At 45.4% G+C, this 26,096-nt stretch overlaps 7 protein-coding genes across 8 annotated transcripts in view; 3 read left to right on the forward strand and 4 right to left on the reverse strand.

The window, feature by feature from the left end:
• Nucleotides 1-13,973, reverse strand: part of LOC117892042 (prolow-density lipoprotein receptor-related protein 1) — a 53,706-nt gene extending 39,733 nt beyond the window's left edge. For both annotated transcript variants that reach the window (XM_034797968.1, XM_034797967.1), the window contains exon 1: nt 13,348-13,973. In XM_034797968.1, the coding sequence (XP_034653859.1) occupies nt 13,348-13,480 (133 nt within the window). In that variant the 5' untranslated portion in view covers nt 13,481-13,973. The remainder of the gene's footprint in view (nt 1-13,347) is intronic.
• A 567-nt stretch (nt 13,974-14,540) lies between these two features.
• LOC117891133 (succinate dehydrogenase assembly factor 2-B, mitochondrial) lies at nt 14,541-15,419 on the forward strand. The gene is made up of 3 exons (XM_034796341.1): nt 14,541-14,699; nt 14,777-14,961; nt 15,025-15,419. Exons 1-3 carry the CDS (start codon nt 14,682-14,684, stop codon nt 15,296-15,298), a joined length of 477 nt encoding a protein of 158 aa, XP_034652232.1. The 5' UTR covers nt 14,541-14,681; the 3' UTR covers nt 15,299-15,419.
• On the reverse strand, nt 15,386-17,603 carry LOC117891132 (DNA mismatch repair protein Mlh1). The gene is made up of 2 exons (XM_034796340.1): nt 16,689-17,603; nt 15,386-16,629 (listed from the first exon to the last, which is right to left on the reverse strand). The coding sequence occupies exons 1-2, from the start codon at nt 17,503-17,505 to the stop codon at nt 15,416-15,418; spliced, it is 2,031 nt and encodes a 676-aa protein (XP_034652231.1). The 5' UTR covers nt 17,506-17,603; the 3' UTR covers nt 15,386-15,415.
• Nucleotides 17,604-17,723: 120 nt separating this feature from the next.
• Nucleotides 17,724-19,614, reverse strand: LOC117890584. The gene is made up of 5 exons (XM_034795522.1): nt 19,435-19,614; nt 18,496-19,379; nt 18,374-18,436; nt 18,126-18,321; nt 17,724-18,063 (listed from the first exon to the last, which is right to left on the reverse strand). The coding sequence occupies exons 1-5, from the start codon at nt 19,510-19,512 to the stop codon at nt 17,902-17,904; spliced, it is 1,383 nt and encodes a 460-aa protein (XP_034651413.1). The 5' UTR covers nt 19,513-19,614; the 3' UTR covers nt 17,724-17,901.
• Nucleotides 19,615-19,682: 68 nt separating this feature from the next.
• On the reverse strand, nt 19,683-22,591 carry LOC117890583 (probable ATP-dependent RNA helicase DDX27). The gene is made up of 5 exons (XM_034795521.1): nt 22,422-22,591; nt 21,519-22,343; nt 20,583-21,315; nt 19,959-20,523; nt 19,683-19,894 (listed from the first exon to the last, which is right to left on the reverse strand). The coding sequence occupies exons 1-5, from the start codon at nt 22,512-22,514 to the stop codon at nt 19,741-19,743; spliced, it is 2,370 nt and encodes a 789-aa protein (XP_034651412.1). The 5' UTR covers nt 22,515-22,591; the 3' UTR covers nt 19,683-19,740.
• A 192-nt stretch (nt 22,592-22,783) lies between these two features.
• Nucleotides 22,784-23,467, forward strand: LOC117890180. Its single transcript, XM_034794878.1, has 2 exons — nt 22,784-22,881; nt 22,941-23,467. The coding sequence occupies exons 1-2, from the start codon at nt 22,847-22,849 to the stop codon at nt 23,380-23,382; spliced, it is 477 nt and encodes a 158-aa protein (XP_034650769.1). The 5' UTR covers nt 22,784-22,846; the 3' UTR covers nt 23,383-23,467.
• Nucleotides 23,468-23,694: 227 nt separating this feature from the next.
• LOC117890044 (unconventional prefoldin RPB5 interactor-like protein) lies at nt 23,695-26,091 on the forward strand. Its single transcript, XM_034794663.1, has 4 exons — nt 23,695-23,729; nt 23,789-24,087; nt 24,146-25,556; nt 25,616-26,091. Exons 1-4 carry the CDS (start codon nt 23,700-23,702, stop codon nt 25,946-25,948), a joined length of 2,073 nt encoding a protein of 690 aa, XP_034650554.1. The 5' UTR covers nt 23,695-23,699; the 3' UTR covers nt 25,949-26,091.
• The last annotated feature ends 5 nt before the right edge of the window (nt 26,092-26,096 follow it).

A 26,096-nucleotide genomic window follows, 5' to 3' on the forward strand; every position in this document is an offset into this window, starting at 1 on the left:
TTTGTGTGTATAAACTACTTCTCTGTGTTTGAATTGCTGGCACTTAAGCGCTGCTGATTTGATTTGTTCGTAGTCGTTGGCCTCTGAGTCTCCGCGGCGTATACGTAATTTGAGTGGCATATAAAACTCAATCTTGCGGTTTGTGCTGCCATTGCGAGGTGCCTTTGTATGACATACGTACACACAATACACAATAATAATAATAATAATAATAAATTCATCACAGCCATTGTAATAATGGCCACAATTTGCAGTACCTCAGAAATTTAATGTGCCACACAATTAGAAGGCGGATATTTTGGTCAATTTAATCCACATGTGCGGTTAACCGAGCTGCAAATTTGAGCGCTCTTACCTGAAAGAAGAGAAGAAGAGAAACCCATTTAGTAAATTATATTAAAAACCATTAAAGGAAACGGCTTAAACGTTTTACAATTATAGGTTTCCCATTGCATAGTTTGCCCTTCTTTTGTGTATAAATTCATCTCCAAACAATTTGTTGCCCTTCACTATTTTACCTTTGACACTCTGTCGCACTTCAAATTTCAATTTAAATTGCCTCCTGCCACAGCCACAAGGATATCCAAAGGGAGAGAGAGATAAAGCGAGAGACATGTTGACTTTAACCCGAGCCCCTGATGCCACACATAAATCTCCAGGCGAACGACAGGCTCTCTGCGGCTCTCAAGGAGGCGGCTATAGATACTGTGCTATTGGTGTCTTCTTCTGGTGAAATTTATTATAAAATTCAATCTTTTTTACCAGCTTTGAAACGAGGGGCTGGGCGGTGGGTGGAGAACTTTCTACTCCGCCAAAGTGTCGAAAGAGTGCCTGTGATAAGACGAATGGGGAAAAGAAAGCCTAGCAAAAGGTATTTAAATCGTTTTTAATGGAAAAATATGCAAAGCAGCGGCGTTTCCATCAACGAGGAGTCAGTCGGCGGCGGCCCACGTAAGCCACCGATGGGAGGCCGGAGAAGCAGACAAATCTCCGCCGACTGCCCACCAAAAGCAGGAGCTGTGTTCTCGTCCCACCCCCTTCATTAAAATTCCAGGCATTTTCACTTAAGCAGGGAAAACCGGAGACAGAGCGACGGAGATAGAAACAGGCAGAAAGAGAGAGACAGAGACAGAGACAGGCAAATGCTGACACACTTTAAAACAATTTTCTGGCTTGGCATTTGTTCCTGACGTCGGTCCAAGGAGAACTTGGAGGAGGTTGCACACCAATCCTTGTCATCCCGAAGTGTATGCAGGACATATGACAAACTTGACGTAGCATGTCAAAAGATTTGAAGCCAATTTGTGTGGTGGAAAAGTGGGGTAGCAGGGGACTATGAATGGAGCAAGGACTAGAACGTACCAGCAGAAAGACATTGCAGGGTGGGGCTTGTGTGTGAAGCAATAGGAATCAAAGGACCAGCACGTACAGCAGAAACATTAGAGGAGGAACAGTGGGAAGTGAAAATTGATAAAATTACCTCCAAAAGGGAAGCCCCAAAGTGAGTTTTAAATACAAAACGAAAATATTTTCACACAAAAGCGAATGCACAAACACTAAATGTAAAGGGAAAACTGGACTATATAATAGAAATTATGTCATTATCATTATAATCCTATTAAAATATTAAAAATTCAAAAGCTTTCTTCTGAATATTTTCCCAATTAAATAAATATTTTCTAGTCAAAATATAATTAAAATTACACAATAAATTGCATTAAGCAATTATGAGCATTTTTGGCTCCTAATTGGATGGCAAATATGTGTATGTATGTATGTACATATTTATGTACATATGTATGCACATTGTATGTGCAGATGTACATGCATACATATGTACATAGGTCTCATAATTTATACATTGTAAATATGATATTTTGTCATAATTTTGTGTCTCTAATTAATGGGCGAACGGCGGCCAATGTGGAATGGAGGCGGATAGAATCCGAGAAGTGTGGATGGCATATGCTAAACGCACATTTAAATTGTTTAAATTAGTTCAAGCATTTCTATTATGAACCTGAACAGACATGCACAGAGATGCACAAAGATGCAGTTTCTTGAACAAGTCCTAAAGTGGCACTAAAAAGTGTTGGAGAGACAGAGATGGAGCTGGAGAGCTGAGGAGTTAGAGAGGTATTGGAGGAGAGAAGAGAGTAGGAAGAGCAGACGGATAGAGAGCAGTAAAACTCTCCACAAAAGTGCAGTTTGTTTACATCTGTAAGAAAGGGAAGGAAGAAGGAGGAAGTGAGAAAGGCAAAAGAAGGAGGAAGTGCTAAAGGCAAAAGAAGGCAAACCCACCTTTGGCACTACTATAAAATTAAGATTAAAAGCTGCAGCTGTAAATGAGTCTCAAGCCGCCAACCCGCTCTCTCGCTCTCCTCTCACGTTCCTGCTTGTATGTGTTTGTCTAAGGTGAGAGAGCAGAACAGAGCAGAGCAGAGCAGCTGTGTGTTTGCCAGTGGTGCGCCTCACGACAAAGACAGACGAGCAATCCGATGGGGGTGAGGGAGAGTAAAAAAAATAGTGTAGGACTCTGCTTCTCCTTCTTTTTCTTTATGCTCCGCTCCGCATTGCTGCTCATTTTTATACGGTCTATACCCTTTCAGAAGGTATTCGAATTTGAAAAGGTATTTGGAATCATAAATTACACAATCTCAACCCAGATGATGGATTAATTATTTCATTTGAAAATAGATCTTTAGTGAATAATCGATTCAGATTCGATTATTTTTGGAAAAACTTGCTCATTTAGATTCTGCAAGGGTATGAAAACTTCGGCAAAAAGCCTGTCCGACACAGCCCTCATTCTGTTTGTGTCCTGCTATTGTCCCTTAGATTAGCTGGAGGATCCCTTTGTGATTGCGCGAGGAAATTAAAAATTTTTCTTTCCCTACAAACACACACACAAAGCAAAAGCAGCAGACAAATTGAAACAAAGCGCACTTTTAATTTTCTACAATGGACAACAAACAAAACAACAAAAAACCACAATAAAAACAGCAAAAAATAGAAGCAACAAAAATGAGAGCAAGAGATATGGGATACGGGGGTGTAGGGGGAGCTGTGAGGCGAGTTTCTGTTGTCGACCTTTTCCTAAATATGATGGAAAATCCAAGCGAAATCCCAACTGAAACCAAAGAGAATTGAGGGCAGAAAATGTCAAAGGTCAGCCACGGACCCAGATAGAAACTAATCATTATGTTTACTGTACTGTGTTTGAATTCAATTTCAACCGCAGCGACTTCAGAGCAATTTCAAAGCCAGTTCTGAAGTTTGATAACCTTTGAAACAATCTCTTCCCCAAGTTTAAGACAACAAATTGCCCTATCAGTTGTATTTCAATCGGTGAACTCACAGCTGCTAAGCTTCACAAATATTTTACTATCATCTAATTACAGATATTTTCTGAATTGTCAGCAGTGAAGAGATCAAATCACCCCTGAAACAACATACTAATCACTGGACTCCACTTTCCACTACATATGTATCTTCTCAGTGTAAAGATGTATTTAATCTCTACTTGAAATTATGTAAATATGTATTTATGTATGTACAATATACACAAATTTCAATGCATTGTATTCTGGTTTAGCCATCAATCAATAATTGAATGTTTCAGCCATCAGAGCTTCATTCGATTATTTCCGCTTGAATGATTACACCTTTGCTAGTTCTCCCCCAAAACCGATTCTTTAATATCCTCGAAAAGGTATTGCAAACATTCACTGGGAACGTTCACATCCAAAATAAAAGAAAATTAGTAGAGCGAGCAGAGAGAAAAAATATATGTTGTCTGCTTGTATACAAAAAAATGCGGGCGCCAGCAAAACAACAACAAATGGAAGAGTTTTCCAATTTTTCCCTGTCCATCATCCGCCACACAGGATATGTCCGCCAGTCTCCTTTGAAAAACTAGGCAATGCAGGGGGAAGCGGATACAAATACAAATATTATTTTTTCCTCTTTCGATTTTTTCCATGTAGAGGAAAATGATTAACAAAGATTGATGAAAAGCGAGGAGTATTCACGGGTGAGGGGGGTTGGCCGTTTTATTTTTTTCCCCTGGATTTGGTGGTGACTTTTTGACTTTTGTATCGCGCGCTTGTGACTGGCTTTAGGAAGGGCTCTACGGAATATGTATACCATGCTGCCCAAAAAGGGTGTCATTTGCAGGAGGTCTATAGAAAAAAGTGTGGCAGTCGAAGCATTTGAGGGATTTCCTTTATGGGAACACAAAATTTAAGAATTTTTAGGTGAAACCTTTGGTAAAAGGGGTTTGTGCATGCGAAATATTTGGCCAACATAAAGTTCTGTTTCGATAACTTTGGCTTAATTGATTTCAGAGTTGTGCGCAGGACCCCCCGCAGGGCATTTCAACAATTCTGAAAACCATTTTTCAACATTTTTGCAACAGGCAGAAAAATTCGATGAAAAGCGGATATCCCGCCAGGAAAATATCAAATTGTATTGAATTGCATAAAAGATGACTTTTCATTCATTTACTTTATTTTTAATTTTTTGCTGCACGTTGTAAATATCAATGTTGTCAATCATTTGTCAATTTGGCACTCCATCAATTCCAGATTGTTGTTTATGCATACCTATCTGTATCTGTATCTGCGACACATTCAATGCTGATTTTTTATGCAATTTCAGTTCATGTAATAGATCTCTGATATAAATTTCAGGCACACACAAACCACACACACTACGTGTATTTATGTATGTGTGTATGTGCTATAAATACGCAAAGGTAAATACATACATTAATGGGAGAGCATGAAAATTGAAATTGAAATTCATTCGGCCCAACGACCGTCACCAGGGGAGTGGGGACAGGCCATCCAGGGCACTGCGGCGGCATATATCCATAAATTCAGATTCAGATTCAGATCCACAGCGTATGTAAGGGGAGATGCTTTAATTAAATTGAAAAATTGTTCGCCTGGGCGCAAATTACACAAATCATCATCAGCGGGAGGGTCTCTGGCACTGGCAGGGGGAGTGGGGAAAAATGGGCAAAATGAATGGCAACTTTTTATTGTTTTATTGCTTTTCCTTTTTCCATGGTTTTCTCCCTCTCCTGTGTATTTATTGCTTTATTATTTTTCACAATTATCAAATTTAATTGAAAAGCCGATGAAACATAACGGCTTTTTGCTGCTCTCTTTCAGAGGATCCAAATTTGTATATGAAGCCAAAGAGAAGCTTTTATAAATTAAACCACTTTGATGATGGGTAGAATTGATTTTTGATTATAGGTGTTTATAAAAGAGATTTGGCTCTGGTGTAAATTGATTGCAATTCGGTCTTTGGAGGGTAGAAAAACTCCTCGCTAAAGTTTTCCCTACGGATAGGCTTTCCCTTGAAAAAGCTGGAAAATTGCTGCATTTACGAGTTTATCCCTTGTCACCGACATTTGCCTCCCAACTGATTCTCGAGACTATGCGAACAACTGAATTTTCTAGTTATAGTAAGTGAGACACACACAAGTAGGGGAGACACAAAATGAAAAACTTTTTGCTAATCATTCAACCCAAAGCGATCTCTACATGCCCCTCACCCTTAATGTGGCTTACAAAACGCGGCTTAGAACAGTCTGCGCTAAAAGTTTGCACATTAAAATTGGCGCTAAAACTAACAAACTTTGTCAGCGCGCGTAAAGAGAAACAAAAATCCCTCTCCATATCTTTCGAGGCCTCTCCTTTCTACATTTCTCCCACATAACGCGCTCGAAAACTTCTCAAAATTAACTCAAGGGGAAACATGGAACATGGGATAGGGTCGGGACCCCATCTGGGTTTTGGATATGGGTTGTAGGAATTTTGGCTGATTTATAGGGCAAAACATTTTAATTAGTTTAATTTCAGTTTAGGCCTCTTCCTTCCTGCGCTTCAAAAACATTTGCATGGAAATTTAATTAAAATAACGTTTATTTGCAGCTTGTGAAGGTCAAATAGCCGGGCAATGAGCAAACGGGGAGAGATGTTTTATATGTTTAGGATGAAATTGGGATAGGTCCAGTAGTACCTAAATATGTACATTCATTTTCGTGCCTGTGTATCCATAGAATAGATTCAAATTCAATTTCCAGACCCATGTCTCCGTTGTCTTCCCTCAGACAGTTTCCCCATTCCATTGTGGGATGCTCATATTTCATGCTTCGCCTGTTCCGTTCCCATTTGATGGCGCTCCAGAGCGAGCGCGTGTCCAACTGATAAGCATCTCTCTCCCCCTCTCTCTTCACAACCAAAAGTGGACAATGCCATAAATTAGAGAACCAAATAGCGCTGCATCAACGGTTATTGCAGACATGTTTCGACATGAGCTTTGTGGAGTGGGAATATTGATGACTGTGTTTTGGCATGGCTGTGATTAGCAAAACGAGAGCGAGAAAGAGGGCTAGAGTGAGGGAAAGCGATGAGGAGGGATACAGTGGGTTGTCGAAAGGAAGTAGTTACACACTCCAAATGGACCCCCGCCAAAAGAAACCATACAATAGGCATCTAGAGGGAGGGGCCGTGGGGAGAGCGAAATGAGAAGTGGAAGTAATTTGCAAAAACGGCTAAAGCTCTCTGCTTATAATAACAGACGCAGCGGCGACAGCAGAAAACAACACCAGCAGAAGCAGCAGCAGTAGCAGAAACTGCAGCAGAAGCCTGGCGCAAACAAAGGAAGCGGAAAAAATTACAGCACAAAAAGCAACAAGAAAGGCAACAACAGAAACCATCATCAACAGCAGCAGCATCAGCAGCGTAGCCACACCGAGTGCACAAAGGTAGACAAATATGCAAAGCAACAAAAAAAGAGAGAGAGAGAGTGTGTGAAAAGAGAGTGAGAGAGAATGGAGAATTTAAATGGCAGCAATTTGGACGGGAGTAGCGACTTCTTTATTCCCTGCATTACTATATTGCAAGTGATATAAGAGATGATCAGCATCATGGCAAAGGGATTACCAGATGGAAAAACTGCATCGTGTTGTTGACAGTTCATAGTAAATGAATAATGAATATCACATAATGTGACGTCTCAAAATCCTCTATATTAAAGCTGTTGCAACCTGACTCCTAGTCGAGCATACACAGCTGGAGAGTTGGGGAAGAACAAGCAAACTACAGCATACAATTACAGCAGAGCGGTTCCCTGCCTCCCTCACCACACCAATGGGCCACATACAGGGGACAAAGTGCACTTCAAACAAAATGTCGCCCACATGGAAGCGTGCGATTTGCCGCAATTGCGTATCATTAATTTGCGTTTTGCCTGCCTGCCTGCCTGTGCTACTCCTCCACCTCACAACAACACACACCTCCTACCCCCTTGCTAGTCTGTTCTACGGTTGCTGCTTCTGCCTGTCGTCATACGGTTAAATTACTTTATAAAATGCAAAACCAGGAGCATAGAGAGAAGTGCAGAGATGACAAATTGTCCAAGGTTTATGCGGAGGCAGCACTATTGGAACAACACAGCATTGTCAAATTGTTTTACCTCATAAACTACATATATTAATGGTACACAAAGTACGAGAACTTGCGAATCACAAACTTAAAGTGCGCATAAACCACGGAATATTGGTAAGAGAGATAGTAAGCAGGGGAGAAGGATTGGTTTGGCTTTGTGGTTTTATTGTTACACGACTATAACATTTACAGCCTGCCACTCACAGTTTTCCTCAATATTCTACCTAATGCAAACCCCCATTTAAATTCCCTCTCAATACTGCAATCGGCTCAGAGCCGGCCGTTAGCAACACCAACGGCAGGGCAGCAACGCTTCAACGTCCAGGTCTGACCATATACGGGGTTTGAACGATAGAAGTTGTTACAGAAAAGTAGTTTTGTGTGTGTGTGATAGAGCTTTGAGCATTATGCGGCGTCCATATGCTAAATGTACGTAGGAAAGTATAAGTTTGAAGATTTATTGTTGTTTACTTAAGCCCATTCAAGAGCGAATGATAACGATTGACTGAGTGGAAAACGCATAGAATATACTCTGTTGCAGTGCAACTTTTTTAATAAGAGCCCAATTTTTGTTCGTACATTTCGTGTATTTGCCTTCATATTTTCATTATTTGTAATACGTGTAAATATGTATATACCAATGTATTTATGTATGTACATATTTATAACAATAATTATTTATTTTGTGTATTTTAAAACTTTGAAATATGCTTTATATTGCCGCTTTTAACCACCGCCGGCACCACTTCACAGAGAAATTCTTTTTTGACCTCAAGTAAGCCACTCAATCCATCCCCTTCCCTTAATGCCCCTTGGGTAAATGGCAATTATAAAATATATTTTCATTACGAGAATTAACCAAATAAGTATGCAAAATGGGTGCAACGGACGGAGGAAAAGCGTTGAACGAAACGAAACGATGAGAAACAGAAAAGGGGGGAAGGTCCACTTGAGATGCTCGTTGAGCTTGTAGCTCTCTTGGTACAACTATTCCATGCTCATTGCTAATTAAAACTAAATTGAGTGTCACACACACACACACAGAGTCAGCATATTACTCTACTTAATTTGTATGTGTGCGTGTGTGTGTGCAAACCGCAGCTTTGTGGGTGGGTCTGTGGCTATGCTGCGCTGTGCTGTGGCTTATTGCTAGTGGAAATGGAAACAGCAAATTCATGTTTGCTATTCATTTGTGTCAAACGTTTGAAATACGTACATACAAATGTACATACATACATATGTAGTATAATGCAAATGTACATATTTTACATTCATATGTATGTACATTCATACAAATATAGATAAATAGCGAATGCTTGTACCATGTAAATGATTTAAATTTAAAATAAATACTATATTTTCTTTGCTGCATATGAGTGGGGGAAAGGGAGATGAACATGTGTAGCCTTAAGCTCATTAAAAGCTAAAGCTGAGAAAACCACAATACTCTCTTCACTGGAAAAATCCATGGAAATAGATTAACCACATACATATGTATGTATGAAGATATAGAAGAAAAAGCTCGAAAGTGGCAGTACAAGTGTGCAAACAATCGCTTACATCTCTTTTGATATATTTATGTATCAGATATTTATCTCAGTGTACAGCCTCCGACATTCTCCTTCTTCATGCTATGCAGACACATAAGCTCATAATGAATTTTTAATTGCCATATAATTATTTCCATGCTTTCAATTGAAATGTTTTTCTCAAGGGGCTGCAGTGAGCGAAATGAATGATGGAATTGTGGGATGCAATAATGAATCATATGAAACTGTGTGGGTGACGAATGTTAGATATATTTATGAAGATACTTATCATATGTATCATCATTTTGTAAACATGAAAGAGTAACAAACGAACTGAAAGTAATTAATTAATGAATCCTTTGCATTAATAAAGTATTCTCAAGTTCTCGAGTTCAACTCTAAATTTCAGGTTGATATCAGCGCGGAAATTCTGGATGATGACAAAATGAATTCGCTGCTGGCTGTGTCCCGTCCTGCCCATGACCATATTGGGCACTTCGTCTAGACTGCTGACTTCTGCTGGTGTCTTTGTTCAGCGAACCGAACCGGTCCCAGGTCCCCATCTCGGTCGTGCGCCATGCCAAACCAGACGGACCATAAATGTATATCGTACAACAACAGCAGAACTATGGAACTGCTCGTACAATAAAGACGGCAGCACACAGAAGCAGCAGCAGCCGCAGTCGAGACATGCATTCAGCAACAGCAACAACAATAAATTGTACAATAAATCAATAGCAACAAAAAAGAGACATGCATAAAAAACGTCCATAACGGAGGAATGAAACGGAAAGAAGCGCATTGCTCCCGGGAGCATGGGGGGAGAAAATCACATGAGCAGCATAAGTAGTTGGGATAGGATAAAGTTTAAAGAATAGAGGAGTCGTACTCGATTATTCTTCAATCAAAATAGGAAATGCTATAAAATAGATCATGTTTATTCCGATTTACCAGCACTAGGTAACCGTGCATCTAATTCGAGTGGAAAAGCTAATACATTGTATTGCAAGTACACAACAAACTCGCCTTCTCTTCACTTTTGAGTTAAGGATCTCTTTTTCCCCACAATTTAAGCACAAATCCTGAAAATCTTGGAGTGTATTAAAGCCTCGACAGCTTGGATTCTTCTTTGTACGTCTGTACAGTGTACATATGTATGTATACATATCTAACCACTTCTTCCTTTTTGCCTTTCCACTAAACACACACACACATACACACAAGCCGGCCGGCTTGGCCTCCGGTTGTTTTACCCTTTCAGAGTGTACTCTGATTTAAGCCAGATGTTTGCTGTGATGATAAGGAAGTACCATATCCAATGTATATTTTTTTTCCTATGATTCACTTATTATGGACACACTTAGTACAAATTTCGGAACAGCTAAGCTTTTAACTACACTTTATCCATACATATATTAATGTTTGTGGCGTTGGATCCGCAAGGGCATCAAACGCTTCGACTGGCGATGGCTAAGCCTTCCCTCTCTTGTCCAGTTTGTTTTGGGCTCTGTTCCGTTTGCTCTGGCTGTGTTTGGCCGCAGCGAAGGCAAATTGTTTCATTTTTCTGCCTCTCTTCCGTCTTCTTCCTTTTTCTTCTCTCTTGGCTTCAGGTTTGGGTCTGGGGGCCGCTGGCCTTAAGCAGGTGTGACTTATGTGTCGGTATGGGTAGCTGTTTGAGCTAAAGTCTCTCTCCCCACTCTATGTACAACTATGCATGTGCGTGAACCCCCGTGCGAGTGTGTATGTTTGTTTGTTTGTATATTTGTGTAACCCAGCTCACAAACTTGTTTGTTGTTGTAGTTGTTGTTACTTAATCGTCTGTGGACAGGTTATCGTTTGCTCTTGAACTTGAGCCGAGCGCCATAGCAGAGCATAGGAGGTGAGGGCAAACAGTGAAACAAACAAACAAAATTGAAGGTGGAACTTGACCAGAGACAGACACGGAGATGGACAGGAAAAAAGAGAACAAATTGTATAGGGTGACGAGGAACTTTTTTGTCATTGGTGTGATAGATGCATGCCCTTCTACTTCCTGCCTCAGTTCGGAATTGATTGTAAGAACCCTGCAATTGCTATGACAGTTTTACCGATTTTCCACACACAGCATTCACTTCTTACTATTTACCGTTTCTCAATTAAGGCTACCTTTTCTCACTACTCTCTTTCTCTCTCTCTCTTTCGTTCTTTCTTACTCTTTTCGGCATCGACCTCCCTTTGGCCATTTAACGCGGACAGCAATTATTAAAACAGAGCCATTGGCGACATGATAAACGATTTCCGCAATATTTCCGCCTGCACTAGACGGCAGGGCCAAGGGGAGAGTTATAGGGTTGCACTGGGTTCTGTTGACATTCCCCCTCTGCCCTGCTGTTACGGCCGGCCCGCGGGCGTGTAGCGTTTACTGCGACACACTTCAGTGGAGGGTATATTAATGCAAGGTAGGGCTAGAGGTAGTACATTTGCAGTACTTGCATGCACAACGAAGGCCGGAGGAACAGTGAAAATGGCCAACAAAATGGGCAGCTGGGGGATACCAAAAATTCCACCACCTTATATAAACACGCCTTGCGGTTTTTTTTTTTTTTGCACAGGGTACAAATTGCGAAACTGTTAAAAGAGGCTGCGCAAGCATAACGGTCTTGTTTACACACTTCTTGTGCGAAAGGATGCGGGGACGGGGGAGAGCTGGCAGGATGGGAGCCATGGTGACAGGGGGGAGGTCAGGCGGGCGAAGGCAGAAAACAATTGAAGCGAAACGGAACGGAACAAAAAGTGAAAAGGCCGATCAAAAATGCAAATTCCCGGCGACGAGTGTTGAGGAGAAAAATGTCTTGGAAAAACAATTTAAAAGGGAATCAAACAAAGTTATTTCAACTTGATTAACAATATGCAAATTTATTAAGTATGCGAATGTATAAAAACAAAAAAGTAATTGAAAAATATGTCAGTGTGATTGAGAGTGGATTTGTCTAGCAGCGTGAACAACCGTTTCCCCTTAACCCTTAGGATTGACCCCACATCCCACATCATCCGATTATCTCTTAATTAGTTGCCGCATCTCGAGCCACTTAATTTAATTATTATAAATTTAATGGCTTTATTTTCATGGCAATTTTTAGAAATTTCATGCTAATTATCGCCCTATAAAGATTAGCAATTTGGTGCCACAAAAAACCGAAAGAAACTCATCCAAATAAACAAAATAAGCTGATGATAAGAAAACCCAAAATCACTTTCAAGCTACGTTAAGAAATTATGTTCTTTATATGGTAATCGAAACAGAATATAAAGTAATCTATAATGGAATCTTGTCATTTATTTCTTGCACTGTACGTGTGGGCACTGCGTTTGCGGTCGCAGTTGTCAGGCGGGCAATTTGTTTGATTGATTTCTGTGTGTTTTATGGGCATTATCCCCGCTTAAATTGCGACAAAGTTGCGCCTCAAATGAGGAAATGCTTACTTTAATTTTATTTATATTTTTTTTTACGATTCACCTCCCGCCCCTCACGGTCTGTCTCAACAAGCGAGGGAACGAGCCTCTTGTATGGAGACTTGGGACCCCTCGGGTCATGGATCATGTGCATGCATAATGTGAGACGGGCACCGCGCTCCCACCGTCCCTCACCATAAAGTCAAGGGGAGAGCTTACATAATTTATTGAAATTTATTTGTTGTTGCTGTGCAAATATTCTAAGGAATTTTATGGCCATGAGTGGTTTATGATTTATGCGGAGGAGACTCCAATTATGAGTTTTGATCTTTTTATACCCTTGCAGAGGGTATGCATTGTCTGCAAGACATTCAAGGTAGCATTGGAAAGATTAAGGTGGAAGATCGGCTGAACTTGAGTTGAAAGTTTGTATAGCATCATTTTCCCATTTCCCCATTCATGTGGAGCCTGAATGGGTTAGGCACTCCACTCCTCGCAGTTTCTGCCATTTTGCGTTCAGCGCAAAATTTTTATTTCTTTTTTATGTTGTTGTTGCAAGTAAAGTACCACATTCCACCCAAATCCACAAAAATTGTTTGCATTTTCTTTGTTTTTCTTGTTTTGTTTATTTGCGTGTTTTTTTTGTGTTTTGTGGAAACAAGAAAAAACCAAGAATTTGCATAACAAAGTGAATGCTCGCGGGGCGAGACGATGACAGAGTGAGAGCGCGAAAGAGGGGTGAGAGAAATTGGGAGAAACACACAGACGGCAGACGGAGAGACGCTGCTGTTATTTTTGGCATGAAAGTGTGAGAGTGTGAGTGAGAGGCCCAGGTTAATGCACCGCAGATTAAAAACAATTAACATGAGAGCGACAGGGAGACAAAAAGAGTCGGAGGAATGAGAGATAAAGCACGTTCTTACCTTTCTCAGCCAAGGGTTTCTTCGTGGAGGACTCCTGTTGCTGCTCCTGCAATTTACTGCTATCCACAACGACGGCGACGAACAAGCAGCAGCACAACAACAACAACACCCACACATTCGCTGTCGCCGGCATCTTGCCGCACGCTCCTGCTCCTCGCTGCTTCTCCAGTTGCCGGTGCTGCTGTCTTTCCGTTTCTTTTACTATTTCTTTCTCTCCTTTGTGCCGCAAAAAAATACACTAACCACTCGCGCAGCCGGGAATAGCACTTTTCGTTAACCTTTTATTCAGATTTTCATATAACTTTGCATTTTTGTGGTAGTGTCGCACGTTTTTGTTTACTTCTTTCGCTCCCTCCTTTTGCCGCGCGGCGAAACACACTCTTACACACGAACAAACACACACACGCGCGCGGATGTGAGGGGAAGGAAACTTCCTCAATTAACTAGATATGTATTTGATTTTACGAATAACACACACTATTATTTACCTATCACCTCTCGCACAGGCTTTAATTCGAACCACTATTATTTCACATAGTTTTGGCGTCGGCACTCGAATCTTTGTTTAAATTTTACAACGATGCGCGACGTGACCGCGTTCGACCGAAAGTTGTTTAGTGATGCCAATTTAGCCTTTTCCCACTGTATCTGGCGTTCTTAAAGCTGGCATGATGGCTATTTCTAGTTTTGTTATGACCCGAAGCGACAACACTGGAGGAGCTCAGTTTTGCGTTGTACTCTTGAGTTTGTTTGCGGCTAGATGCAGTGCTGCCAATATAGCTAGATCTAGCTGGTTTTATTTTGCGGCGAGAATGAGAGCGAGAGCAGATTGCTCACTTTTGCGTTCCATGCATGAGCTTGTATTTGATTTTGTTGAATGCGTGTTTTAAAAACTTCCATTTTAATTGGCAAATAATAATTGTATCAATATTTATAAATAATATTTGCCATTGAAGCTAAATTTTTAAAATTATTTTGCAAATAACAGTAAAATCCTCTTGCAGGGTGTGCTTGCACCACGAGGTAGAGAGCGGAAACATTTGAAATTTGACTTGGCGCCATTTCTGTTTTGGCCATTATATTATGAATAAATATTATGCCTTGTTGGGAATGGGACAAATACTGCAACAATAATTCCGCCAGTTTGCAATACTCAATCCACCCCACTTACTTTTTGGCCCCAATTCTACTCAGCTGGCCTGGCTGGCGCCTTTTGTCGTTGAAGTTGTTTTGATATTTTCAAAATTGTGTTAAAAACCAATTTGGCAGCAGGTACACTCCATCGAGAGAGTAAAACATAATTTTACTAGTTATTAACGTGATTTGCTTGCAAGATGTTTCGCCAATTAAAGGTAAGCGGCAAAGTGCATCGCCGATTGCATAAGAAATGCATTTTCCACCATTTTCCATTTTCTATTTACGCTTGCAGCTGACGTTGAATATTTCCCGTTGGATTTTTGCGCCCTGGCAGCGCCATGCCGCCACCAGCAGCCAGGAGCCACCCTTCATGGCGCCCATCAGCGATGTGATTGTGGACTACGAGGATCCGGACTACTTGCCGCTGCCGGAGTACCCGGCGCGACCCAACGAGCAGCTGGAGACGCGCAAGCAACGGTGAGTGGGGCAAGGCAAGGACAACTGCTGTAGAAATTACCCAACACTGCCTCCAATTTGTAGTTTAATCTATCAATCGCGTAAGCGTGGCATGCTGGAGAACGATCTGCTTTTGAGCACCTTTGCGGCCAAGTACCTGAAGGACTTCAATGCCGAGCAGACGGCCATCTACGACCAGTTGATCAATGGAGTGAGCAACGATTGGGACATCTACTACTGGGCCACCGAGGTCAAGCCCACGCCCGACGAATACAACACGGAGATCATGCAGCTGCTCAAGGAGCACGTGAAGAATGCCGAGCGTGTCACGCGCCTCCGCCAGCCGGATTTGACTTAGGAATGGAGAGGGACATCCTGCAGAGGGGAAACATGCCTACAGCTAATCCCCAACTTAGTTTTAGTTTTATAAATTATTTATGCAGTTGATTAGCAAACAAAAAATGGAACTTTGATGCTAACACCGCTCGAATACCTTGTAGAGCGTGGGCAGATTGGTGAGCTCGTAGATCTGTTGCCGGAGACCCGCCGGCGGCAGCAAGTACTTCTTCAGCGCCGGAAAGAGCACGTGCTCCGTGTGCCAGTGCTGGTGACCGGATGACACGTCCTCCCGCCACTCCAGCTGCGCATAGAAACGGGCTGTCTCGCGGCAAAAGGTCTCAAAGCACTTGGCCTCCTGCTCCCAGTCCACCTCGGTGGCCAGGCGCAGCAAGTAGACGGGCAGATGTGTGGCACTTGGCTTGTGGCGGGCCACCAGGCTGGGCAGCGACCCGACCAGTCCGTCCTCGGATATGCGCAGACCGAAATACTCCTTCATTATGGGTGCCTTCTGCTGGAGGATCTGCGCGGCGCTGGCGGCCAGTTCGGCCTTGTCGCCATCCTCGGGTGTCCAGCCAGCCGCCTCGCTGTCCAGCGCAATCATTAGGAGCTCCTGAAGCGGCAGCGGCGGCGTTACACTGATCTCGGAGCAGTTCTGGAACTCGTAGACCAATCGCTGGTAGAACAGCTCCTCGCTGAAGGCTCGCGTGTTGCACAGGTAGAGGCGCGTCTCGTGCTGGAACAGAGCCCGACGCTCGTCCACGCAGCCCACGAAGACCAGATTTTTGAGGATGTTTCTCAGCTGAATGTTGCACTGTCGCTCCACGCTCTGTCGCATGTCCAGGACGCTGCTCAGGCGCACCTCCCGCGCCTTGCGGGCTGCCACCACGCGGAAGCTCTCCTCCTCCTGCGAGGCACTCGTTTCGCTTGGCGTCTCCTGGGACGAAATTTCAGTACCCAAAGAGCTGGAGGACAGAGACCCAGAGTCACTCTTCCTGATGGGCGCCAGGAACTTGTCCAGCTTTTGTTCAGTGGAATCGGTGCGAATGAGCTCCTTGGGATAGATGCGCTGCGTCTTGTCCACCGACTGCGTTTCGTCCAGCTCCGTGGCGCCGGGCAGCTTCAGCTGCTTGTAGAAGGTTCTGGTGGCATTGCTGCCCAGCAGTTGGGCCTCCACCTGCTCCTTGAGCCGTTCCACGATCTCGTCCTGGTAGAGAAAGTGCACCTCGTGCTTGGTGGGGTGCACGTTCACGTCCAGATTCTGTGGCGGCAGCCTCAGGCTCATGTACACAAAGGGATGCTGGCCGCGCGGCAGGTAAGTGGCGTACACGGAATCCACCGCACACTTGAGCGCTGCAAGAGGGAGGAAGAATCAAATGAGGAATCAGGCCAGCAGATGCGTTGCCACCCACCTGGCGACTCCACGAGCCGCTGATTGATGAAGAGCAGCATCTGGCTGCGCTTTGCCGAGTAGTTGACTTGGGTGAGCAGACACTCCACCTCGAACTTGTACACCTCATCCGTGTGGCTGAAGTGCAGCAGCTCCTTGGAGATGCCAGCGCCATAGATGATGCGAATGTTCTCCTCGCGCGAACTGGCCACGGGCGTCTTCAGCGAGGGCTGCGCCTCGCCCTGTTTGCGCAGGGTGAAGCCCACGTGGGGATTGTGCACCGCATACTTGGCCAGCACGTCGGAGAGCTTCTGGAACTCATCCGTGGGCGACTTGAGCGCCTGCCGCCGTTGCGGCATGTTGTAGAACAGATCCTCGATGGTGATTATGGTGCCCTGATTGCCGGCACACGGTTTGGCCTGGCCCTGCAGCCGGCCATCGGTGTAGGTGGCCTTGTAGCCGCAACGCTCCTGCGCCGTCTTGGTTTGAATTGTCAGGTGAGCCACATGACTGATGCTCGCCAGCGCCTCGCCGCGAAAGCCGAAGGTGGCTATCTGCGAGAGATCCTCGAATTTCGCAAGCTTCGAGGTGGTGAAGCGTTCGCAGACTATTTCCAAGTCCTCTCTGCGTATGCCTGTGCCGTTGTCCTGGATCTGCATCAGCTTCAGGCCACCGGACTTGACGTGCACCTGAATGTGGCTCGATTTGGAGTCCAAACTATTCTCCAGCAGCTCCTTCAGTGCGTTGGCCGGTCGCTGGATGATTTCGCCAGCGGCAATGCGATTGACCACCACCTCGTCCAGCTTCCGGATAACACCCGGCTCCAGATCCACTTGCATGACTAAACAAATCTGTACATGCAGTGTCCATGCAGTAAACAATTAACAAGGGACTTTGTTTATAAATAAAATCGTGGCGGGAAGTGTTTATGTGCAATGCTAACAGTGTTCTGTAACCCTCAGAAATATACCAGTAAATACCATTTCTTTAGTGCTGTGAAGCACTGAAATCTCGCCTGCAGCATGATACTTAAACTTCATTTTTCAAAACATTTTTTTATTAATTTAATTATTAACGCATTTAAACTTATCAACTTCATATAACACTTGCTTGGTTTCGTAATTCTTAACCTACAAACTATTTTGATTAAAGAGAACACAAGCGAATTATGCAAATTCCATGAGGATCAACATTATTTGTACTTTGCAAAGCTAAAAGCGTTCCGGGGAATAACCCTACAAACCGAACCACTTGCACTTGAGGCAGACGAATACTGAGATGCCCAGTATAATGGTTGTGTACTTGAAGTAGCGCCGCACCGTTGTGCGCTTCCGCTCGGCCAGCATCTCATCGTAGTCGATGTGCAGCGGATTCTTTGCCGGACTGAACGAACCAAGCTGTGGGCAAAGCAAGGCAAAGATTAGAGACGGAATTCAGGAACTCCTCGGCTCACGCTTACATATTTAACAGTCTTGGTTAGGTCATCGACCGATTTGCGATATGCCTTGATGTTCGTCTTGAGGTTGGCCAACTGGATCGACGAAGTTTGGCCCAGCTTCCCTGCATTTAGATTCTTCTTCACAAAGTCCAGGGAAGCCTGAACGATGACCAACTGTTGCATATGATTGGCAGCGATCATCAGAATCTCATAGAAGCTAAAAGAAGAAGGAATTCATTTCAGGATTGAGAGGAAATCGAAGCACCTACTTATCCATTCCATCCTTCTTCACTCGAGCGATTGACTTGTTGGACCAATGGTGCAGATGAAAGCTGCAAAGGGAGGATACAAATGAGTTGCCAATTACAGGAGAGACATGCACTCCACTCACTCCAGGATGCCCTTCATAATCTTGTTGCGTTGCACGGGAAATGGGATGCCCACTGACTTGAGCGCCTGATCGTCCATCACCAGGAACTCGGCGAGGGATGTGCGTGAAATGGCAAAATGCTGCAGCTGGTCCTGCATATTGATGGATTGCAGGATGCTGTTCAGCTCCTGAAAGTACTCCGGGCAGTCGGCCTTCAGGAAGATGCGTGGAATGTGGTCCCGCAGCGTGTGGTAGCCTAGGAAGTGCGATGGCACCGAGTACGTTTCCACAGCCCGTGGCAGCAGCTCCAGCAGATCATAGTAGCCATGCGACTCGGCCGCCTGGGTGGGTGTGTAGCCCTTGCCGTTGGGTATCGTGGCATTGACGCCCGCCTCCACCAGCAGCTTCACAATGTCCGCGTGGTTCTTCTCGATGGCATGGAAGAGCGCGGTGCAGCCATGGTTGTCCACGGCGTTCAAGCTGGCACCCTTGATCATCAGGCGGACAACGTTGGTGTAGCCGTTGCGGCAGGCGAGCATAAACGGAGTCATGCCGAATTTGTTCGAGACATTGATGACTGCCCCATGGCGGAGCAGAAGGCGGACCAGCTTCTCCACCAAGTACGGATCGTTCTTCGAGCAGTCGCATGCCTCCATCAGTGGCATCTGAGATTCCACCTGCTTGTTGACGCCAGCCGAGCTCTGCTCAATCAGGTACACGGCCAAGTCGTAGTGGCCCCCACGGCAGGCGTGCATCAACAGCGTCGGGCCGTCACTCAGCGAGTCGTTCACATTGAACCGCAGGGCATCTATTTCCCGGATCACTGTCTCCATATCCCCATCGAGCACGGCATCGTAGAGCTTCTGATCCGGGGCCACAAACTGCTGAGGCTTTGGGCGCTTGACCTGCACAACAGAAACATTACAAATCCTCGTGGCCACAACAATCTGTGCAAATTACCGTATCCGAAAAGTAGAAGCCATCGTAGCTGCTGTCCGAGTCCGAATCGGAAGGCGGGGGGCCATACGCCAAGCTCATCTCGTTGTTTTTCGCAAAATTAAATGCAAATTTATTAAAATAACGAAAACAAACAACGAAAGCGCACAAAATTGGCAAACAAGTGTTGGTCAGCGAGAAATGTTTGAGCTTCAATCGGTAATCGAGAAACAAGCGCCCTATCGATAATTAAGTTCAAATCTTTCATCTGCCTATGCGAATCAAATGTTTTATTATTTTACAAGTTTTACGGCCCGACATTGCATACGACTATTTCTTCTTATCCTTCTTTTGGAAGCGTGGTCCGCCAAAGCTCTTGCCCTTGTTGAACTTGTTTTTGCCCGCCTTGTTTGTTAGCTTCACGTTGCTGACCTTCTTCTTGGCCGCAATCTTTGTCATCTTCTTGTGGCGATTGGCCTCGGATCTGGTTTGGCAGGGAGACAATTGTTAATGGAATGATCTTGAAATGCAATTGTATATGTGCTTACCTCAATCGCAATGCTCCGCCCCGACTGACATCGGTCAAATCGTTGGTGAATGCCGATTGTGGGCCGCGTCGCTTGGGTTTGCCGCCCGCCGCACTGGCTCCGTATTTGGGTGGCTCGGTGGCTGCACCCAGCTTGCCAGGGCGCTTCCGGAGCTTGGACATTTTCGCGCGCACCAACGAAACCTTCTCGACCTCTTTCATGGCCCGCTCTTTGGCCATCTGCTCGGGCGTCTTCTTTCTCGGCTCCTCCTTCTTCTTCTTGTGTCGCTTGGCATCCAGCTCCTTGACTGGCGGTCCATCCTCACCATCACCGCCGTATTCGGGCCGCTTGCGCTTGCCACCGTTCGGACCCTGGCCCTTGCCCTTGCCTCCCCTGCCGCCTGGCGCCTTGCCCTCGTCACTTGGTGTCAGTGCGAGTCGATTCTTTTCATCCTCACGCTGCTGTCTCGTCTGGAACCAGTCGCGCTTGCCGTTGGTCTGGCCCAAGAGCTTGCGCTCCGTTTTGGACAGTTGCTGCTCTGTCTTGGCCAGCTGTCGCTCGGCCTGCTCCTCGTCGAGAATGTTTTCTGCATGGAATCAACGATTAGGTCCAAGGATAAGCCAGCAAATCGATTTTTATACTCACGAATCTCTGGCTCCAGGGCGGTCAGCTTGTTGCGATACTTCTCAATAATCTCCGGTGGGATAATGCGATTCTTGATGGTGCTTTCGGCATTCTTGATAATGTCCTTGACAATCTTGCGCTCCTTTTCGCCAGCAAGCGAAACGGAGATACCGGCACGACCCGCACGCGCCGTACGGCCCACACGATGGATGTAATGCTCTGTCGTAATGGGCATCACAAAGTTAATGACAGTCTTCACACCCACGATGTCCAGACCACGAGCAGCCACATCTGTGGCGATCAGGATATCGATCTGCTCCTCCTTGAACTTCTTGAGGGATTCCAGACGCTGTTGCTGCGTCAGATTGCCGTGCAGTTCGCCCGCTCTAACGCCCAACAGACCCAACAGGATGTGCAGGCGATGGGCCTGCTTCTTGGTCTGCACAAACACCATGCAATGGTCGTGGAATGTGCGACAAATCAAGCTGGCCAGAATGGGCTCGCGATCTCCCTCCTTGTCCTCGCGTATGCGTATGAATTCCTGCCGCAGATTGAAGGCAACCTGTTGGTTGTTGTTCACAAACACCTTGACGGGCTTGTCCAGCGAGACGGCTGCCAGATCCTTGACCTGCTCGCTCATCGTGGCCGAAAAGAGCATGGTCTGGCGTGTCTTGCAGCAGGAATTGATGATCTCCTTCATTTGCTCTGCGAAATATTCGTCCAGCATGCGGTCAGCTTCGTCCAGAATGAGTACCTGCAAGGGAATCACCAGACAAAATTAGATGAGGCATACAATTGGGGAACATTCATTGAATTTTCTCTAATCAGCTTGCATCTGCCGCGCAGTTGCAAGGACCAGGGTTATCCGCTTTGCCCAGCGATGAGCTCAGAGCGCAAGGATGGAGATTCATCATCGTAAAGAGAGATCAACTATCAAATATCTGAGGATTAACTCACCTCAATGGAGTCCAGCGTGAAGCTGGGCGTGTTTTTGATGTGATCGATAAGACGTCCAGGAGTGGCTATCACAATATCTGGATTCTGGCGCAGCACAGCCTCCTGGGCCTTCACATCCAGGCCACCAATGGCCAAGCCCACATCAATGCTTGTGAATTGGCAGAGCTGTTTCGTCACCTGATAGACCTGGGCACCCAGCTCACGGGTGGGCACTAGCACCAGGACACGGGTGATGGCCTTGTTGTTGAGCGGACGATACAGCAGACGCTCCAGTGTGGGCAGCATATAGGCAGCCGTCTTGCCCGTACCAGTGGCCGCACAGCCACAAATGTCCCTGCCCAGGAGGGCAATCGGTATCGTCGAGGACTGAATGGGCGTGGGATAGATGTAGCCCAGTACGCCAATGGACCGCATAAGGGGACGCGACAGATTCATTTGATAGAAGGAGGTGACTTGTTCGTTGCCCTCCACAGTGTCGTCGAATTGCATTTTCTCGCCCTCATCCTCGTCTTCCTCTTCGGCCTTCTTCTTTTTCTTGTTCTTGGTTTGCTTCTTCTCACGCAAACGCAGATTATCGTGCTGCAGCTCATCCTCCGAAAGGTCTATCTCATCCTCGTCACTCTGCTCGGCGGCCACCACTTCGACTCCGCCGCGCTTCTGCAGGCGGGCAGCAATCTTGTCATCGGTCTTTGTGCGTGCCTTCCGCTTGACATACTTCATCAGATCGTCCCAGGTGTCCTTGTTGTACTCCTTGACGGAGCCCACAAACTCGAAGCCCTTCTCGAACTCGGTTACCTTCTTGTGTCGCAGCTTCGTGGGTTGATACTGTGTGCAGTCGCCGCCGGGTGAGAAAAGTTGGTCTCAGTTTTCATTCAGAGCATAAAATATTTCATGTTTTCTCACCTCTACTTCGGCATCAGAGTCCTCGGATAGATTCTCCACCTCGGCATCATCCTCGATGGTGCCGATCAAGTCTAGATTATTGGTTGCACCCATTTTCCAACTAAATTATTTTAAAATTCCAGCGCGTGTTTATAAATTTACAACGCACGTGTGGCACAACCAGCCCTGGAATGGTCTATCGATAACATCGATCTGAAAAACCGATATCACTTGTTGTCTCAGTTACCAATTTTCTTTAATTTTAATTGTTCATTATAATCTTTTTATTTGTTAGTAGAAAAACAACAAAATGTTTTGAATATGGATTTAATTTGGCTGGAATCCTTAACGATTCTCGCGATATATTCCATCGATGTTTCTTGCCGCCCTGGCGCTCCGCTGTTTACCATTTGTTATGAAATTTTGGTTAAATTGCCGAAAAGAAAATGCTGCGATTGCTAACAAAAACCAGATTCGCAAGGTAAGCTGTAACATACCTTAAACCACAAAGAACTTTGACTAATTACGAATGTGTTTCAGGCAGTTGGCCACGGCGTCTAGAGCTTCTGCCGGCTGTCCGCGTTTTTATGCCCAGAAGGTGGCAAACGAAAAGCAGAAGCCGGAGGAGGGAGCGATCAGCAATGAGCCCATACAGTTCTTTGGCAGTCAGGCGGCCACCTGGCGAGCACGGGAGACCCGCAGTGGTGGTAGCGATGAATCCCTTTGGTACCAGCCCTACGTGATCTCAGCCAGCCTGGCCGTATTTCTTCTTTATTTCTGCTGCTTGCGCGAGGAGAGCGACATTGATCAGCGGCTGGAGGGAAACCTGTACGACCATGTGAGCGGCCTGGAGGAGGTGCAGCTGACAGTCAACTACAGGTACAACAAGGAGCACGGGCTGGACACCAAAGAGCAGGAGAAGCGTCTCATCGAAATAGGCGTCGATATGAAGCAACTGGATGCCAAATTGGCCGCCCAATAGTCTTAAGATTTGTTCATTGTGTTTTTCAATTCGTTAAGTAAGAAAGATTATTAAATTGGTAACATTTATAGCGGTTATTGTCGAAGTGTGCTGGTAATTCATTGATTTCTTTGTTCTTCCGCAACTCATATCCAACCTGTTGGGCTTTACCATCACAAAACATGGCAAATTGCTGATAAACTTACATGCTATTTACAAACGTTATACAATTCAATTAACAAATGAAAAAGAAGATCGAATTTTGTATTCCGATTTTGGCCGCGGCAAATATATACGATTGGACTTGTTGCCTATCGATAGCGATACATTCTTCCATCATGGACCGGCGCGAGGATGCTCTTCGGCAGGTTTGTGGCTATTTTCATATATAAATACGGACATATATTACAAAATTGGTTGCTTTCAGGCCATCGTGGACAATGCCAAGGAAACGGAGCGTTGGCAGGCATACAAAAGCGACAATGAGGGCGCCATTCGTAACTTGGAAATGTTCGCCAAGAGTCTCAGCGTCGAGGTTATGGTGCCCATTGGCAGGAAGGCCCTGATGCCGGGCCAGCTCATACACACAAACGAGCTGATGGTGAGCCATAGCGAAGACTACTTCTCGGCCTGTTCCGCTCACAAGGCCAAGGAAATATGCCAACATCGGCTTCGGGTGGCGGAAGAGCGCTTGAAAAAGCTGGAGACGGAAGCTAATCTGTGGCAGTGAGTTGTGGCTAGTAATTGCTTTTGGCAGAGCTCAATGTTTATGATCCTATTTCAGAAACAAATTGGACGAGCCACTGGCGAAGGGCGCTGTGGCGGAGTCCGGGCAGTTAGAAATCATTGAAGACTACAACGAAGAGGCCGACATCAAGTGGAGGGAGCAACACAAGGAAAGTGTGCGCAGGATGAAGCAAGTGGAGCGTGAGGAACGTGAGGCAGCACTCAGAAACGGCGATGATAAGCTACACAAATTAGAAGTTCTGGAAATAATGGAGGAAATGGGTCTGGACCCCGACAATGCAGATCCGGAGATGCTTGAAGAGCTGCTAAAGGAGATGCAAGAAAAACCTGTCACGAAAGCAGAGCCAAGTCAATTGAAACTAACTGAGGAGGAGGAGTCCCTAATTCGAAGCACAGACCAACAAGTGGTGCATCAGTTAATGTCCGGCGAAATAAGGCAAGCTTCGTCGAAGAAACGTATAGGCAGAGCACCAACTAAAAGTGATAAGGACACCAAGAGTGTGAACCAAGAAGAAATTCAGACTGTTAAAGCTAAAGCCCAAGAGGAAAAGGCGCAAACCTCTACAGAAAGTGAATCCCTGTTGCCCAGTGTTGAGGGTAAAGATGAAGTTGAAAGCGTAGAAGATGAACCTGTCGACCAGGAAGAGGAGGTACAAACCATTCGTAATCAAATGTCGCTGTTGCCCAGCGAGGAGCGTGAACCATTCCTGAGGTCCCAGCTGCAGGTGCTGAAAGCGAAAATGCGCAAAATACAAAAAGTTCAATTTATAAGCGAAGAGCTGACGCACTTGATGAATGTGGTTGTCACGCTGGAAGACGACCTGCAGGAGTTAATGTTTGAGAAGGATCTGGTGGCAGATAGCGACGAGGAGCAGGCCTCTGTGGATGAGGAAGCGCCTGAGGTAGCACCCCAGGTAGACTCTCAAAAACGGCGCATTTCCTTTGCTCTGTCAGAGGAGAAGCTGGAGTTCCGCACCCACGAACCCGTCTCCGAAATGATGCCAAAGGCGCAACAGCGGGCCCGAGAAGTCATATCGCTGGACGAACCACTGCCTGAGACAGTGACTGTTGTGCCTGCAGAGAAAGTAAGAAACAAGAACTCGGAGATATTAGAGAAGGTGCAGCAGAACCTCGAGTATGTCCAGGAGAATCAGAGTGCCCAGGATTTCGATTTGCTTAACCGCATACTGGAGGAGTCAACTGGACGCATCAACACCTTACACATAAGCTTCAAACATTCCGATGCGGTGCCTGCTGCGTTGCCCGTGTGCGAGGACGGAACGCCTGGTACGCCTGCGGATTTCTACGACCAGTACGAGAAAGCACTGCCAAAGGCACAGCCACATTTTCCCATTTACGTGAACGGATTCGAGGGCGAACAGGAACTGAAAGTGCCCATACTGAAGGAGGCAGCGCGAGAGGAGGCCTACGAGGATCCTCGAACTCAGGTAAGACACAAGCCATAAACCAGTTTGGTTGGCAAAACTAAAAGCATTTTGTTTTCCAGTTTTCCAAGCCAGATGCAGCTGTTGCTGCGCCTCTATCAAAGTCAATCCTGCGTAATAAGTCCGCTGTTGAGCTCGAGTCCCACATTGCCACAAAACAAACGAAGAAGTCAAAGAAGGGCAAAGGCAACAGGCAGCCGAAGAAGGAGCGCACCCTGGACGATGATCTGCGCGACATGAGCGCCTATCAGAAGGTGATGCACGATCTGGTGGAGACCAAGGAGCCAACAGCGCCAGACCCTTTGCCCAAGGAGAACTACATAGATGCTCACACACCGAAGAAGCGCGTCAGCCGCTTCAAGCAGCAGCGATCGTCGCAGCTCAACAGAACGTAGCGGAATCGATTCGATCGCTTCTTCGAATTACTTTGTATTTGTATATTTGTTCAAGTTTCATGTGGTGGATCTATTACAAAACACAACGACAAACAATAAACAACTACTGGTGTGGTGTACATATAAGATAAATATTTAAAATAAACTC

The sequence above is a fragment of the Drosophila subobscura genome, chromosome E (genome assembly GCF_008121235.1).
Source record: "Drosophila subobscura isolate 14011-0131.10 chromosome E, UCBerk_Dsub_1.0, whole genome shotgun sequence".
In the NCBI taxonomy this organism is placed as follows: Eukaryota; Metazoa; Arthropoda; class Insecta; order Diptera; family Drosophilidae; genus Drosophila; species Drosophila subobscura.